A 16,152-nucleotide genomic window follows, 5' to 3' on the forward strand; every position below is an offset into this window, starting at 1 on the left:
CTAAATTAAATTAAGATAAAAAATTATTAAGGCAGCCTAGCTTATAATGGTTAGATGGGAAAAAAAATAATGATCATCCAAAACATACAAGAATATGTAGGTGGTAATTTGAAAACACTTTTCTACAGAGAAAGATCATGTGAATGTCCTAGTTACTTTCTTTCGTGTGCATTACTCATGATTGAGATCAACATCAGACAAGAAATGTGAATGATAGATCAGCTCACCTCTTCGTGCAAGTGGTTTTCTAAAATATTACTATTTTCCCTTAACAAGTGTTGCAATGAAACATAGATGAAATATACATGGTGCAATGTCTCATCCAAGGAAGAAGAAACATACCATAGATTTTTTTGTGATTCCGTTTTGTGCTAGCAAGGACCTTTTCATTTGCAAACGGAAACTCCTGCGGATCCCGTTTCCCGATTCCCATCACGTTTAGCACCCTCGCTACCTCCCCCAACCTTTGATGGGCAATATTGGAGTAGCCGCTATTTGACCCCCATCATCAGCACAGCAGCTGAGAAGAAAGCGGCGGCGATGGGGATGGAGGCGGTGGTGGAGGGGCTGTGGGCCCTGGCCGAGGAGGCTGAGCTCCACCGCGACTACGGCAGCGCCGTCAAGTGCCTGGAAGCCGTCCTCCAGTGCGGCGCCTCCCTCCTCCCCCTGGTGGAGATCCGCACACGCCTCCGCCTCGCTTCCCTCCTCCTCTCCCGCTCCCACAACCTTAACCACGCCAAGTCCCATCTCGAGCGCGCACTCCTCCTCCTCGGCCCCGCCCCTCCCTCCGCCCTCCCCCTCAAATTCCGCGCCCACTCCCTCCTCGCCCACTGCTACCACCTCGTCGGCGCCATCCCTCCCCAGAAGCACATCCTCCTCCGCGCCCTCCAACTCCTCCACCAGTCTTCCCTCCCGGCCGGCACCGCCGCCCTTCTCTGGTCCTGCAACTTCCACTCCCAGCTCGCCTCTGCCCTCGCCATCGAGGGCGACTATCCCGGCGCGCTCGCCGCCCTCGATTCCGGCCTCGCCGCCGCTTCCGAGCTCTGCCGGCCCGAGCTCCAGATGTTCTTCGCCGCCTCCGCTCTCCACGTCCACCTCCTCCACTGGGACGACTCCTCCTCCGTCGATGCCGCCGTCCGCCGCTGCTCCGAGCTCTGGGACTCCATTCCCGTCGACCAGGTTCGACCTTTTTCTCCATTTCCCCCTCTTAAATACCCAATCCCTATCTGATTGCTTCTTCTTCTTCTTCCAAAGAGACGGCACTGCCTCGGCCTGTTCTTCTACAATGAGTTGCTCCAAACCTTCTTTCTGCTGAGGATTTGCGACTATAAGAGCGCTTCGCAGCACGTCGAGAATCTGGATGCGGCCATGAAGGACAATGTGCAGAAGGTTCATGTCGTCAAGGGATTGGTTGGTGAGCTGGATGCCGTGAATCGAGGTCTCTCACAGTCTAATTTCCAAAGGAGGGAGAGGTTGTTGTTGTGCGAGAAGCAGTCTCAGCTCCAGGGGCAGCTGAAAGCTCTTACCGGGTTGGACTCGGACCACCTAAGCAGCTGGGAATTTGAAGATAAGTTGCTGTTGGCACCTCCGCCATTGGATGGGGAGTGGCTCCCGAGGAGTGCTGTATTTGCTTTGGTGGATCTTATGGTTGTCATGGTGGGACGCCCAAAAGGGGTGTTTAAGGAGTGCGGGAGGAGGATACAGTCTGGACTGCATTTGATTCATGGTAACTGCATGTATGATTAGGCAAAGCATAACATGTCTGCTGGTTCTGTTGTCTGTCTTGTAGCTTTCAATAACTGATTGGTCAAGTTAACTTGGTTATTTGATAGCTCTTTGAATTTCATCTTTGTGGTTTGCACTCCTTTGTATGGATAATTCTTGTGCTGGTATCTGTTTTTGAGGTTTATGACACCTAGTTCTGAGTCTCTGAATATTATCATTTTCTATGTCGAATGGCTTGAAATTTTGCTTGACTGATGAATTAGATAACTTGTTCCCATGAACACACAGAAGTTAATTCTAAATTCTACTATAGATATATTGCCTAACTGAATTCTTACAATCTGATTTCTGGCATTGTCTGCAGAGGAACTTGTGAAACTGGGTATAAATCATGGTGTGAGAGGTATGGATTTCTTAATTCATGTTCTAGTTATGTCTTTTACTAGAAATCACTAAACTAGAACACTGGCACTTCCAGATTATTTTCAGAATACTCTATAATCATTATATACTCTATGTGCAGTGGTATGATTATGGATGCCCAGTGGGATTTGCAACTCATTTCTTTTTAACAACATGTCTAAATTGTTCTTCTCTTTCGCCTTCTCAATCCTTGATATTTTAACATCTGCAAATGCTCAAGTTCATTCAAGGCTGTGACCTTTGTAAAGCTGCATGTGACAGAGCCGCAACATAACTTATTTTGTGTTGATACATTTTTTTTTTTCATTTTACCAATATATGGTTAAAAGTATGTTGAGAATGGTTGTTAGCTTTTGAGAAAATTTCTTTACATATGGGAAAGCATGATAGGAGCACAATAGTTTGTGAGATGATACCTAACCGGGAAGGTCCATTGCATTCACATCCTAGCATCTCAGCTATTTAACCAGGCTGTACTTGTGTTGATAAGTACTCATTCAAGTGCCAGTTATCCACTCCAGCAAATAGGCACAAAACATGGATGATGCAACTTTACAGGTGCCATAATTGTCTGACAGATTGCCCATATTAGAATCTTAATAGAGACAATTATGCAATTAACTAAATGTGATTTATTTTACATGTAGTAGAAAACTGTTATTGGTGGAAAGAAATTATTCTCAAACATGCCAGAAAATTTAATTTATTGACATTATGTGCATTTAAGAAACCTTATTTTGTAATATAAAACAACTGCATCATTAAGTATTGGTTGTCAAATATATAAAATATAGCTGATCAGGACATTCTAAGACTGAACTGAAGAGCCGCTCCATTTTGTCCAGATTTCTAAAATATTTATGCTTCAAACTAATCAAAAGCTGTAATCCCTTGGTAGCACTGCAGATAAATGATCAATAATCTCTCTTCCTGCTTACTTTGGACAGTGGTTTTTCGCATTGGCCCATAGTGTTTGGTACAGGGTATACTGTACTGTATCGATTTCGTTCTTGTGCGCTATCTTATACTATATCGACACTTGGTACGCTATCTTATACCATATCGAACCGCATACCGATATTGTAATAAGATGGTATTGGTATGTGGTCTAGTATCGAGATAGTAAACCTTGGATAATACTGTTCTGACTTTAGGTATTTCATTATCTTTCCTAGTCCCTCATCATCTTTCATTATCGGACATGTGATAACCATTTTTAATCTTACCTAGATGGTAGAGCACAGCACTAACCACACCTTGCAGAAACAAGTGGGGTCCTAACACTTAGGACTACACTACTCTACTTTAACTTCACATTGATGAAGATTACATATGTAATGTTCCAGTCAGTTCTTTTCTCCAAAGATGATATGCACATTCTTCATGAAATTTCATCATAGTAATTTATAGGGAAAAAACAGAAAAATGTTGCTTCAGAAACTAAATAAAAACAATATAATATGCTTTTCTAATCCTTCCTTTAGTTGTCCTTATATGCAACAGTTGATATAATTACAAGAATACTAGAACTGACCGCCTGATTTAGGTGCATCCCTTCTCTAGATTGATTTAATTTTTCTGCTTCTTCTGTCAGGATTAGCTTCCTTTTTTAGGTTATTTGTCATGAAAAATGATCACATGCTGTGCAGAGGTGGATTTACAACACTCATCAATCTGGATGGCTGGGCTGTATTTAATGCTTCTAATGCAGTTCTTGGAAAACAAAGTTGCAGTAGAACTTACGCGATCAGAGTTTGTTGAAGCTCAAGAGGTAAATTATCTGAATTATTGACAAACCAACAATCTAATCTCATATTTATGAGATTCTTTATGTTTACTTGAACACATGTTTATGAGTCTATGAAATTATAAGATAGCTTATGTTGTTTGGATGCTGGTACATTTTTAGTATTAGACTCTAAACAAGGTGTTGGATTATCAAGACACCAAAAATATGATTCGACAATATAACCATTAGTGATTTGATATAGCTGCCTGCATCAGTTTTAATTAATAGTCAGAGTAAACATATTGCCAATAAGCTCTGCAAAATATTAAGAGACATTAAATTAGGTGTAAATATAAAATATTTTCCTCTATGCTGAAATCAATGCATAAAAAAGGAACATGTAGGAATCAATCTGTCAAAGTATAAATCCATATGAATCTTAATTCCATATATTTGCATACATTTGCTTTTGCTTTTGCTTAAATATAAAATATGCTTCTCAAATATGTTATAGTAAGGGAATAGAGATAAAATAAAATATAATGAATTATATAATTTAATTGGATTTGTTATGTAAATTTTTGGATTCTTGCCTATAAGGTCTGCATATAAATTTAGAATAATATAATTAAATCAAGGAACTGATAGCAGTATGGTTTTTAATGTGTCCGACATCGATATCTTAGCCAAGCCAAAAAAACAAAAGTAGCATAGTTGATGATTCATGGTCTGTCATGAAATTCCATGGACTTTTTGATTGTCATTATGCTATTGTAATTCAAATTTCATGATTCAATTTCATGTTTGCAGGCTTTAGTGCAGATGAGAAATTGGTTTGTTCGTTTCCCAACAATCTTGCAGGGGTGTGAAAGTATTATAGAAATGCTTAGAGGGCAGTATGCTCATTCTGTTGGTTGCTTCCATGAGGCTGCTTTCCACTTTATTGAAGCTTCAAAGGTCTCTTTCTTTCATTTTTATTTTTTTACTTGCATATTGAGGAGTGTTTTGAATATGCAAGTACTTCTGATCTAATTAAATATGTTAGTTATTCTCAGCTAACTGAAAGCAAATCGATGCAATCCATGTGTCAAGTTTATGCAGCTGTGTCCTATATCTGTATTGGTGATGCAGAATCATCTTCACAGGTGTAGTTCTCTTGCCACATTTGAGATCTATTGTTATCATCATTTCTATCAACCTCTCCTAGCAAAGAACCTTCTGTATGTGCAGGCACTAGATTTGGTTGGCCCAGTTTTTAGAATCATGGACTCCTTTGTTGGAGTGCGAGAGAAGACTTGCATTGTCTTTGTTTATGGGCTTTTATTGATGAGGCAACATAATCCACAGGAGGCACGGTAGGCACCTTTAAGTGGTGTTCCCTGAAGTTGATATTTGTGAAGAAAATGATGACTTACTATATTTAATATATTTCATATTTAGTCTATACATGTTAACTTGTATGACTGTCATAACTGCTCCCCCTAAAGTGGTTCATCTGGCTATTGAATTCATTCATTAATCTTGAATGAATCCTTTACAAAAGTTAGATGTTGTTAATCTCAACTGGTGTTTCATGTGTGTTTATTAACTCATATTTCTTGCACCAAGTATTATATTTGTGTGTAACATGTCATATGCAAAAACCCATTTATGGGTACTGGTCCATATACTATATGGACTTTATGGAGACTATAAATAATTCAGCAATTCTGATATAGTTGCATATTGCATAGGTAATTAATTAATATTAGAAGACATATATCTTGAAAATTGCCAAAACAGTGAATCATATGCAAAATTACATCAAAATTGGATTGATCTAGTTGTAAAAACGAGTCAAGTTTTCCCCTTCTCATAAAAATTATTAATTCAGATCAAATTTTCAAATAAAAAGAGAACAGTTATAGCCTCACTTTTGAAATGTAGGTTTCCACACAAGAATTTTAGAGACTTATCTAGATAGCGTACTTGAAGAATATTTAGGTTTCCGCATGTGTTGTTCCATCTTTATAACTACATTAGCAAGCATACCTTTATATTTCTCTATTAATTAGGAGATCATGTTTCTTATAATCTGCAATAAATAAATTTATTGGAATTGTGTTTCTAATAGTAGAGCAAAAGGTAATAGGTCCATTATTTTTTTTTGTTTAATAACACAAATAATACTAACAGGCTAGGTATCCTTTTCCAATTAGATGTCTGTCAGCACTTGGTAGTTAGTATTATTTTGCATTTTTTTTTTTCAATCTTGCATGAGAAAATTAGTAGTTTCCTTATAAGCTTGACTTTGAAGCTTATATTCCATCCACAAGCTTATCCTTCATAGTAAAGATATTTGGACAATTTTCTTTGTTTTGCTCAATTTGGCTTGTTGTATCTTCTTTTTTTCATGGTGAACAAAATTGACTTTATTTGCTAGACAATTTTTTTAACTGCATCTGTGGTGCTATGTCTTGCAGCATTCGCCTTGCCAGTGGCTTGAAAATAGCACACCAACAATTGGGTAATATTCAACTTGTTTCTCAGTACTTGACAATCCTAGGCACGTTAGCACTTCAACTACATGACACTGGACAAGCTAGGGAGATATTGAAGTCATCTTTGACATTGGCGAAGACACTATATGATATTCCAACACAGATCTGGGTGCTCTCTGTTTTAACAGGTACATATCTTTCTAAGCATATTTCCTCCTATCATAATAAATTTCTCCTCGATATATAACTACATAATTGTGCTTAGCATTCTGACTCTAAAGCTTGATTTCTTGGTTGATAGAGTACTATGTATGTTCATGTTTGATGAAGGTCCTTTTGTGTTATTCATTTCTAGTTGGTAGATTCAAAATTGAGATAAACCTGCTATAGAAATTAAACTTTTTGGTTTGTTGACATTGAACTCAAAAAGTAGAAAAGAAGCAAGGGTTATTAGTTCAGATAAGCAAGTGATGGAATTCTACTGCAGCTTTATATCGAGAAGTGGGTGAGAGGGGAAATGAAATGGAGAACTCTGAGTATGAAAGAAGAAAGGAAGATGATTTGCAGAAGAGGCTATCTGAAGCTCATTCGCGCATTCATCACCTTGACTTGGTATGCAATTATGCTTAACTCAGACTTGGCTTTTGTATTTATTAGAAGTGCTGCATGCATCTATAAAGTCATATGCTGTACATATTTTTTTAAGACCTCTGTAAGATTCTAATGTAGCATGATGTTATAAGAATCCTATAATCCTTTCATTTCCATTTCCTTCTACATTTCTTGTACATGAGACTCTTGTATTTCTTGCTTTAGCTCTACTTTCCCTAGGAGGATTAATCTTTAGAAAGTTCTGTTTTTGGTGAAGAGTGTATGAGTATAGAAGGTCACGTCAGGTCTAAGAATGTGACATTTTCCAAATACAAATTGTTTCTCTATTTTGTCAGGAAAGAAAGAGAAAAATGTCTGCCAATTACCATTCATGAACCTTTGTTGTTGTGAACCTTATGGATGAGTGAACTTTGATGTATATTGCCATGGAACTGGAGAGCACAAAGAAGGATATTTGTCTTGCTCTTTTTAGACATGCTGGAATGTTGTATTCAACAAAGCCAAGGTGCTGTCTTATAAGGGTTTTTTTTTATTTGAAAGAGTTAAATAGTTTTCTTGATCTCATGATAGAAGATGATGTTGAAAACATCTTTGGAAGCTCTTCATATCCTCAGTGTAGTTACAAGGGTAGTATCTTGGTGGAGTACAACTACCTTTGACCATGTACATAATGAGGAGAACAAGGCTAGTGGTTTGTTTTCTTTGATTCACCCTACAAACTTTTCAGAAGATGTTCTTATTATGAGTCTGCATTGTTTTTACATTCAACAATATTTTACATGTCAAAAAAGGATACTATTCTTGGTTGTGTTAAACCTGAGAAGTTGCGGGAAATAATACCAAGATTGCATTTATCAGTGGTTTGTGGGCTTATATATCTAGCTTTGAGGGCTTCTGCATTTTGTATTTTGATTTTTAATTATTAATGTGTTATTTTTATATTCTAAGAATATTAATTTTCTTTAATTCTTCTCTTTCTTTTGTTTCTCCTCCCTCTTTAGTCACTTGTTCTCTTAATTTTTTTAACTTTTGGGTTTCTTATTGCCCTTTCTCTTCTTCCTTTCCATTTTAAGCTAAAAGTTTAAAACCTATGTTTTGTTTTTCTTCTTGTATTCTGTCTTTTATCATCTCATCAATAATGAAAGCTAGTTGGAGAGATCAAAAGTTCTCCTAATGGCCCCCATTGTTTGGATCATACTTATTAAAATCAAGTTGGGCCAATTGGTCAAATCAAAAAAATAAACCAGATCCTTGGTCTCTGATTCCTCCAAAATATCAGGGGTGCAAGAAACCTGGCCCCAGTAGTTCCTTCACCAAACCAGTGGCCTAGTCAGTTCTTGAATAGTTGGCCCTTTTCCCATCCAATGTTTTAAAAGGTAGTGCGGTGTGTGGATGGTCAAGGGACTGCATAGTGCATATGTGTTATGCAGGTCGCTGCGGCTTAGTATTTTAAATATTTAAAAATAAATAAAATACATTACATGCAGTAATAATCGTAGTATTTTCTATAGATAATAGCAACATTAATAGCAATTGCATTTGACAATTAGTGCTTTCTACTTAGTAGTTAGTACTTTATTCTTACTAGCGAAAATTATAGTATAATTAAAATATTGATATTGTCAATATACATATATCCAACCTGCTTGAAACCTGCATCCAACCCAACTAATAGTTTGAGCATGCCTTGTTCGCATGGCTTACTATGTGGTTGCACAATGCTAAAAAGGTTGTGTACGTAGTTACATTATGATAGGTAGGCTGCATATGCAGTCACACAATGTCTATCCTGCTGTATCGGTAAAGTGCTAAGCAAAACCCCTCTTTTAGGCCCATATATGGCCCAACTGCATGTAATAACTGCATATAGGGTATGTGGTATGTGGTGCAAACAGACATACATAGGTGGCTGCATATGTGGGCTTACGCACTACATTATAAAACAGTGTTCCCATCCACCTCATTTTACCATTATTTCTAAATCCTTTGATGTTCACTTAAGAGGGTTTAAAGTTTTAATTGATTATCAAGGAAAAATAAGGATAGTAAAAAACCCCCAATTATGATGTCTCTGGCAACCATGATGATGGATGAAAATATACCTAGGTTGGTACTCTTTCTCCCTCTTCATAATCTGCCCACCGTCTTCCATCCTCCATTGGTCTGGCTTGCTCCCCTCCACCCCAACATGTGATCCTTAACTTTCCTTTGAACCCAGTATTTCCTCTGCTATAATGATTAGGCCTGAGCCCTTTAGCCCTAACCTTTGACCCTCTCATTCTCTCTTTTGATGTTTTAGCAACCTCCAACCCTTTCTTTCCCTCTTCTCTTCACCAAAGCTCTTCCCTCCAGTAGTTCAACCTGAGCCCCCTTCACGCAACATCCGACTCTCTCTTTTGTCTTCAACCATTCACTACACTTCTTTGGTGCTTTGGTTGATTCCTTCCCCAAGGTTTGAACAAAGAAACATATAAGAGGAGGATGGAATATATTAAGATCTGTGTTTTTTATTTTTATTTCTGTGAGGAGGATGGGAGAAGAACTTTGCTTTGCAAATATGATGGTTCAAGACTAACGAGGAGGCAACATCTATTTTGGTTTTGAGGATGTTGAAATCTTTAGCAACTAGGATTTGATATAGTTTAACCAAGAGAATAATAAATTTTTAATTTTTTAAACATTATATCAAATTTTGTGTAATTTTGTTAATTGTTAAAAATTTTTAATATGTTTCCGTTCCAACCAGTTCACTTGGTGATTGGACCAGTGGCCCAGTAACTTGGCTGCTTGAGTGAGTTGTTGTTTAGTTCATATATGGTAGCTATAGTTTGGATTACTAGTAAGCTGGAACATGTTTTACACTTGCTTGATGAAGTTATGAAAAATATAAAAGGATATAGGACAAAGGCTCTAGAAACATTAGGAAATAATAGACAATATATATTTTGAAGTTGGTATGAATATTAATAAGATTTTCCATGTATATTTATAATAAACATGGCAATCTTATCTCTATCATGACTATTGAACAAATAAGTGACAAATCTTTTGAGCATGTGCTTGAATTGGTGTAGAAAAAATAGAAATGGGACATGTAGGCATGTGCTGTAGACCTTCTTAATATATATTGTTGTTATTAGCGCAAAATAATATTATTTGCTTATCAAATATGGATAGTGTTGCTATTTTTCATAATATGGACTGATAACACCCATTTTAATAGGTAAAAAGATGAAGAGTAGGGTTTTGAAGTTTTAATCCAAAGTAATTATTCATCAAAATAACAATTTAATATAGGTTTGGAGCGTGACCATCATATAGTGGTTCATTACTATTGGTCAATTTGAGCAGGAATCCTGCCTTAGATAACATGAGGTTTGGAGTCTCGTAGCTGAATATTGTGTATGAAAATCATCAACACTGTGGTTTTATAGCTATACCATATAAGTACATTGAAAATAACTGTTGTTAACTTTTTTTGGCCATTCACTAGATTAGAATGATATTTCTAAATTCAAATTTCTGTACCATGTATGCATGCATAAATACGTATACATGTATATATATGCACATATATCTATGAGGGTGCACCTATGTGCATGTTTGACTTAAATGCTAATCATGGTTGCCCAAGGTTTAAAGCAATGGTCATAATAATAATCATGAAGTAATGTGTTTTTTTTATTTTTTTGGTAATTATGAAGATAATGTGTTTGTCTCTATGCCTGAAATAGCGCTCACAGCCATAGGTGAGGTAGGGCATCGATCATAAGATTGCCAGATTTGGCAATATCTTGACATGCTGAACTGGCTATTTCTCTGTCACTGGTTAAAAGGAGCTTTCAGTGGGTGTGCTTTGCAATGAGTGGTCAATCAATCCAAGCTTTTGAAACTAGGTTCCTATTTAAGTTTTAGTTCCCTGGATAGAGTTTTAATTTGGTAGTTTCATTCAGAGTGTTCAAGTTTTGGCCAAAAATTCAAAAAAAGAAAAATTAAGAAAAAGTAAAAGAAATCAAGACAAAGTTATATCACATTATTATGTGGTGTTTTGAGTTATTTAGGATCATAATCTCTAGTTTGGGTAGTTTTATGTCGAAACTGAACTATAGTGAAGCTTAATGCATTAAGTAGATAAGAATAATGTATGACTCCATTACTTATAAGTATGAAACATTATTGAATCAGGTATAAACTAACAAGACAAGTACAAAAGACTATGGAATTAGTTATATATACTACTTAGTATCCCAAGAATATAGATTATTCTCCCATCTAAGAAAGAAAGAAAAAAAAACTCATCTAAGTGACTATGTTCTATTTTATTCAATTATATAAGAAAGAAAACAGGCAATATAAGCATATGTCATTTTAAAAAACATCTATCTATGTCCCCTCTACTTTGTTACAGTAACCCATCTAAATAAGAAAAAAGAAGGTACGCATCTCTCATTCTATTTCACTTTAGTAGCCTATCTAATCAAGAAAAATCCAGCTCAACAAAAAAGCCATTTTATTTTATTACTTCATTTTGATATTGATTTTATTTTGAGAAAAGAGAAAATCTAAGCAAGAAATGAAAAAGAATCATATAAACGTGTAACACTTTCTAATTGCCAAAGAAATTCAAAGAAAAAAGAGAATGAAAAAACATTAAATCTATGTTCTTGTTAAAAGCTTTTGTCTAGTTTTGCCAGAACTGACCAAATTTGACTGAAATCAAGAATTTGGTCCGGTTTCATATCGGTCTTAGCTGAAACAGATTGGTTTTGGTAGAAACTTAAACCCTCTGTCCAATTAAGGTGTTGATATTCACCTCTATTCATATTTACCATGGGGCTTGACCTGAGGGTACAACTATCTAACTATTGTTTCAAAACAAAGTCGGGTGACAGTACAAAGAAAGTTACTAAAGAAAATATGATGGCATAAAAATTGCATTCTGATAGTGTTGGTCAACGTTTAAAAGTACTTGGATTTTTTTTTTAATAAAAAATTTGGAACATGTCTTGAATCCTATGGCAGGTTAGTTAAGGGTTTTGAGTTGGCTTATATGGTGTTTTGTTACCTCTGGGACTTTTTGTGGACACTAAGAGGGATTAAATTGCAAGTCTTTTGTGATACTTCATTCTCCAATGACATTATTTAAGTTAGACAGTTTAATTAAGTGCATCAATTGTTTATGCTTGATGGGACGTGCGTCATGCACCACCAAACTTCCTTTTTCCTCCTTTTCTCTTTGGCTTACTGATGTCAGCAAATGAATGTGTGTGAAGATTGCAAAATGAATCAAATAAACAAGGTGTGTGTCTTGCCAAATTATGTTCTTTGAAGCTTTATTCAACAATAATTTATTGATATGACAAATGACGATAGTCAAATCGCACAATGGTTTGGTTGTGTGATTGTATATAAGAGCGAAATGGATATTTTTATCTTGTTCTTCAATAGGGTCTTTAGGGCTTGGAAATTATAGATGGAGAGGAATCAACAGTATCAACTAGTGTTATTTGCTACAGCAGATTATATCTGATATCAGGTGAGATTAGAGGAACTAAGAGTTTTGGATGCTCTTCAAAGCTTTACTGTTAAAGAAGATTTATGGCATTCATAGACTAGGGTACTGGAGCACAAAGTTGATGATTAGGGCTTAAAAATCATCTATATTGAAAAGAATGAAAAGCTGCAGCAGATCTTGTTCCATGTCTGTGCAAACAGACATGAAAGGAAAAAGCAAACAGCTTATGTTAGAGCGGCAAAGTAAAGGGAAAAGAGATTTGTGGACTGGTGATCGGTAATCATAGGGCAATTTTAATCTGCAATATGATCTTGTATTACCAGGAAATTAAAGAACTGGGGAGAAGGGTGAATGGTAAAACCTGCCAGGGAATGGCAACAACAGGACACGGTTGTCAAATGCTCAGGTGACATGAAGAATGTGATTCAATATGTGGACATGGATATATGTATGTGCATATGTTTATATGTATATATGCATATTTGTATTTATACGCATGTAGTACATGGTTAGGTGCATATATACATACAATTACACGAATGAAGGCCTAAAACCTAGCTCATCCTCTCTCTCTCTTCTTTCTTTCTTTCTTTTCGTTTGCATTAGGGTCTCCTTTGTTCTTTCTTCTTCCCTTCCTTCCTTTCATTCATCTGCTAACACTTAGGGTTGGCAAGAGAGAAAGGGCTATGTCCATCATTGGAGCCATGGTGTGCCATTGCCATGTCCCTGCAGAACATGGCAATGAAACCCAAAATATGCCATATTCGGGTTACACTGAATATGTAGAAAAGGAAAATAGATTTGGGTTTGGAAAGGGTCCTTTATGCATATAAGGCAACTACAATATTAGATTGATTATTTGAGCATTAACATGGTTTGAGTTTCTGGTTCCGCATGATTCTGCCTCCTTTACATCAAAAAAGGAAGGAAAGGAAAAGATAGAAAGTTTCTGCTTGGTTTTCCAAGTAGCTTGTTCTCTCTCTCCCCCCTTTGCTATTTTAGTATTTTTCATGTCAGATGTGAAACATACCTGATCTGAAAATTTGTAATAAGTTGTATCAGCATTGGATAAAATATGACCTTCAATTAAATTAATATAAAGATTCTCTAGTGTCTAAGACTTTCTTCCTGGCATTCCTAATTCCCTGTAATTTAATTTCCAAATTTGTTTAGTGTAAGGATGGAAAGTTAGATATCAGGCTCAACCATTAATTTTTTTAAATATGAATGCTATCGTTACCTTTACTAAGAGAGCTGCGTCATGAATGTTTTTATTTTTTCCCCTTTTATTCATCTTCTAACATGCCAAGCTATACTAGAAATATATGTGGTCTTTTTTTGTCAATAATTTGGTCATTCATTTCATAACCTCTTAGCCTTCACGGAGTTTGACCAAAGGTTAAGAAAAGCTTTGAACTATTACTGGAATTCTAGCTGCCTGCCTTTCTTTTATAATTAAATCATCTATGGAATTCATTCCATTGTCGATTTTAAGAAAGTGAACGAATGCTGAAATTTTAACCTTTTTACTGTGGAATTCTGGCTGCCTTTTTTTTTTTTTTTTTTTTTTTTTACTTTTTTTTTTTGGCATCTGGATAAAATTCAGAGGATGACATTTTGGGAGGGTTGACCTGCAGTGCTTGAAAATGTTATTGCATGCCATATTCTCTTGGCTTGTTTTCAATCAGACAAAGGGTTACTGTTGACTATTTAGGACAGTAGTGCTGTTTGCAATAGGCAAATTTGCATCGTGTTTGATGGGATCCTGAATTCATATGTTGCTACCAAACCTGGTGCAACTGGAGGTAGACTTGTTTGGAGTCTTTGACGAGAGCTTAAAATCATGGCCTCTTGTAGCTATGATTAGTATGTGGTTCTATAAATTGGAAGTATCTTGGTTGCCAAAGCACATCTCGGAGGTAAGCAAACTGGTAGTTACATTTGGACATGCAGTTTGGTCACAGTCATTGTATGTTGCAACAAACCCTCCAAGGTTGTTGACGAACAATCAGTGGCAAATTACCGTTTAACATGCATGAGAGAGACCAGGAGGCTGCCTGCACAACCAAGGATTTCAGCAGAACCTTCATGTGGAACAGATTGACAATTCTAATTTGAGCATTATGATATGTTGGCTACTATCAGACTTGACCATTTATCCTGTTCGCGGTTTCTATCATATTCCAAGATAGGGCTGTCAAAATGGGTTTGGCCCACAGAGCCGGCCTGACCCAACTCGGTAAATGGGGTGGGCTGGTTGGGCTGCTATATGAATAGCCCAAATAACAATCGGGCCTGTTTGGCCCGCCCCACATCGGCCCAAGGGCTAATATGGGTTAGGCTGGGCTAGTCCGGGTGGACCATGAAATTTTTTTAAAAAAATTTTATAAAAAATCTTATTTATTTTTTAATCCCTGACTCTGAGCTCCGCTGCCCCACATCGCCGGCCGCTACCGCAGACCAGCAGGATGATCGCCTCTGCTGGTTTCTTTCTCTTTCACCTCCCAGCTCTATAGATCTCCCCTCCTCCTCAATCCAAGATGACAAAACAGAAGACCTATTATCACCTTACTCCCATATGAAATTTCCTTTATATAGTATTAAAAATAAACACTATTACCAACCAAGGGAAAGCTAGATTCTGAACTGTCTGATAACAAATTACAATTGTTTATTTGATTCCAATAGTAAGTCTTCTACCATGCAATAAATATTTTCGATCCTTTTCTAGTATGCAAGTTGTTTTATAAGTTTAAAGTTATTTTGAAATCTGATGCAGATTGAGAAGGCCAGGATCAAAGTTCAGCCCCTGCATGAACTAGCCATCAAACGAGCAATTGCTGGCCCATCGACAAAGGCTGATCTGGACATCCCAGAATCCATTGGTCTGCCGACTCCCCCACCAGCTGTCTTATCATCAAGGCTACGTGATATCGATTCGGTAAAGCGTGGTAAAAAGAAGATCTAGCTATGTTTAAGAGAAGCTTCACCCTGACACCTCGGGTTCAGCTATAGTGAATCATACTTTGCCTAGGGGAATTTGTCTGCTTGGAAACTACCGTCCTACTCAGCAAGGGATGACAGCCAAATTCTTTGTTTACATATTAGGAGGGGGGGTTCAGCATTATACTGATTATAAGGAGCAAGGCAATCATCAAGCGTACTTGCTGTTATTTGTCAAGCTGCAGTGTTTATTTTGTTTGGTTAGTGACGCAAAATGTGAAAGTTACAAAGTTAGGTACTCTATTCAGCAATTATATGCAGTCCTCTGTCTAGGTTGACATTAATCTGGAATATCTTGATCATTCATTGTACCCTTTTGACTACTTTGTATAAATGTTTTTTGTTGTGTTAGTACAAATGTTTCTGCAAAGCTCTTTTTTGCTATAAATTTTAACACAAGAATTACGGGCAACTTCTAAGGTTCCAACTTGAGCAGCAAAAATTCCTGTCATAAGCTTCAGTACTCGCTCTAAAATTGTTGGAAATGAAGCTTGACTAGTCCAGGCCAACAACAAATGGCTTAGTTCTCTGGCACGCCCCCACCAAGCAAGGGAGAGATGGTAGGGAAACTTCAGATCATGATGATAACTTGGAAACCGTGCAAGCTGTTTAAACAAAGCCTATCTGCATAAACCATGTTATCGATCTTCTCCTGTTCTAACACT

General features: G+C 36.8%; 1 protein-coding gene across 1 annotated transcript; it reads left to right on the top strand.

Annotated features, from left to right (window-relative positions):
- The first annotated feature begins 449 nt into the window (after positions 1 to 449).
- LOC105034712 (sister chromatid cohesion protein SCC4) lies at positions 450 to 15,857 on the top strand. The gene is made up of 10 exons (XM_073261725.1): positions 450 to 1,179; positions 1,255 to 1,726; positions 2,090 to 2,128; positions 3,798 to 3,919; positions 4,688 to 4,834; positions 4,933 to 5,022; positions 5,108 to 5,232; positions 6,340 to 6,545; positions 6,845 to 6,969; positions 15,264 to 15,857. Exons 1-10 carry the CDS (start codon positions 541 to 543, stop codon positions 15,450 to 15,452), a joined length of 2,154 nt encoding a protein of 717 aa, XP_073117826.1. The 5' UTR covers positions 450 to 540; the 3' UTR covers positions 15,453 to 15,857.
- Positions 15,858 to 16,152: the final 295 nt, after the last annotated feature.

The sequence above is a fragment of the Elaeis guineensis genome, chromosome 1 (genome assembly GCF_000442705.2).
Source record: "Elaeis guineensis isolate ETL-2024a chromosome 1, EG11, whole genome shotgun sequence".
Classification (NCBI taxonomy): Eukaryota; Viridiplantae; Streptophyta; class Magnoliopsida; order Arecales; family Arecaceae; genus Elaeis; species Elaeis guineensis.

Excerpts from the sequence above, each read along its gene's own strand:
- LOC105034712 (XM_073261725.1), top strand. The coding sequence starts at position 541 with ATGGGGATGGAGGCGGTGGTGGAGGGGCTGTGGGCCCTGGCCGAGGAG. Across the intron at positions 1,727-2,089 it reads TGGACTGCATTTGATTCATG|AGGAACTTGTGAAACTGGGT; the intron begins GTAACTGCATGT and ends CATTGTCTGCAG. Across the intron at positions 5,233-6,339 it reads CATAATCCACAGGAGGCACG|CATTCGCCTTGCCAGTGGCT; the intron begins GTAGGCACCTTT and ends TATGTCTTGCAG.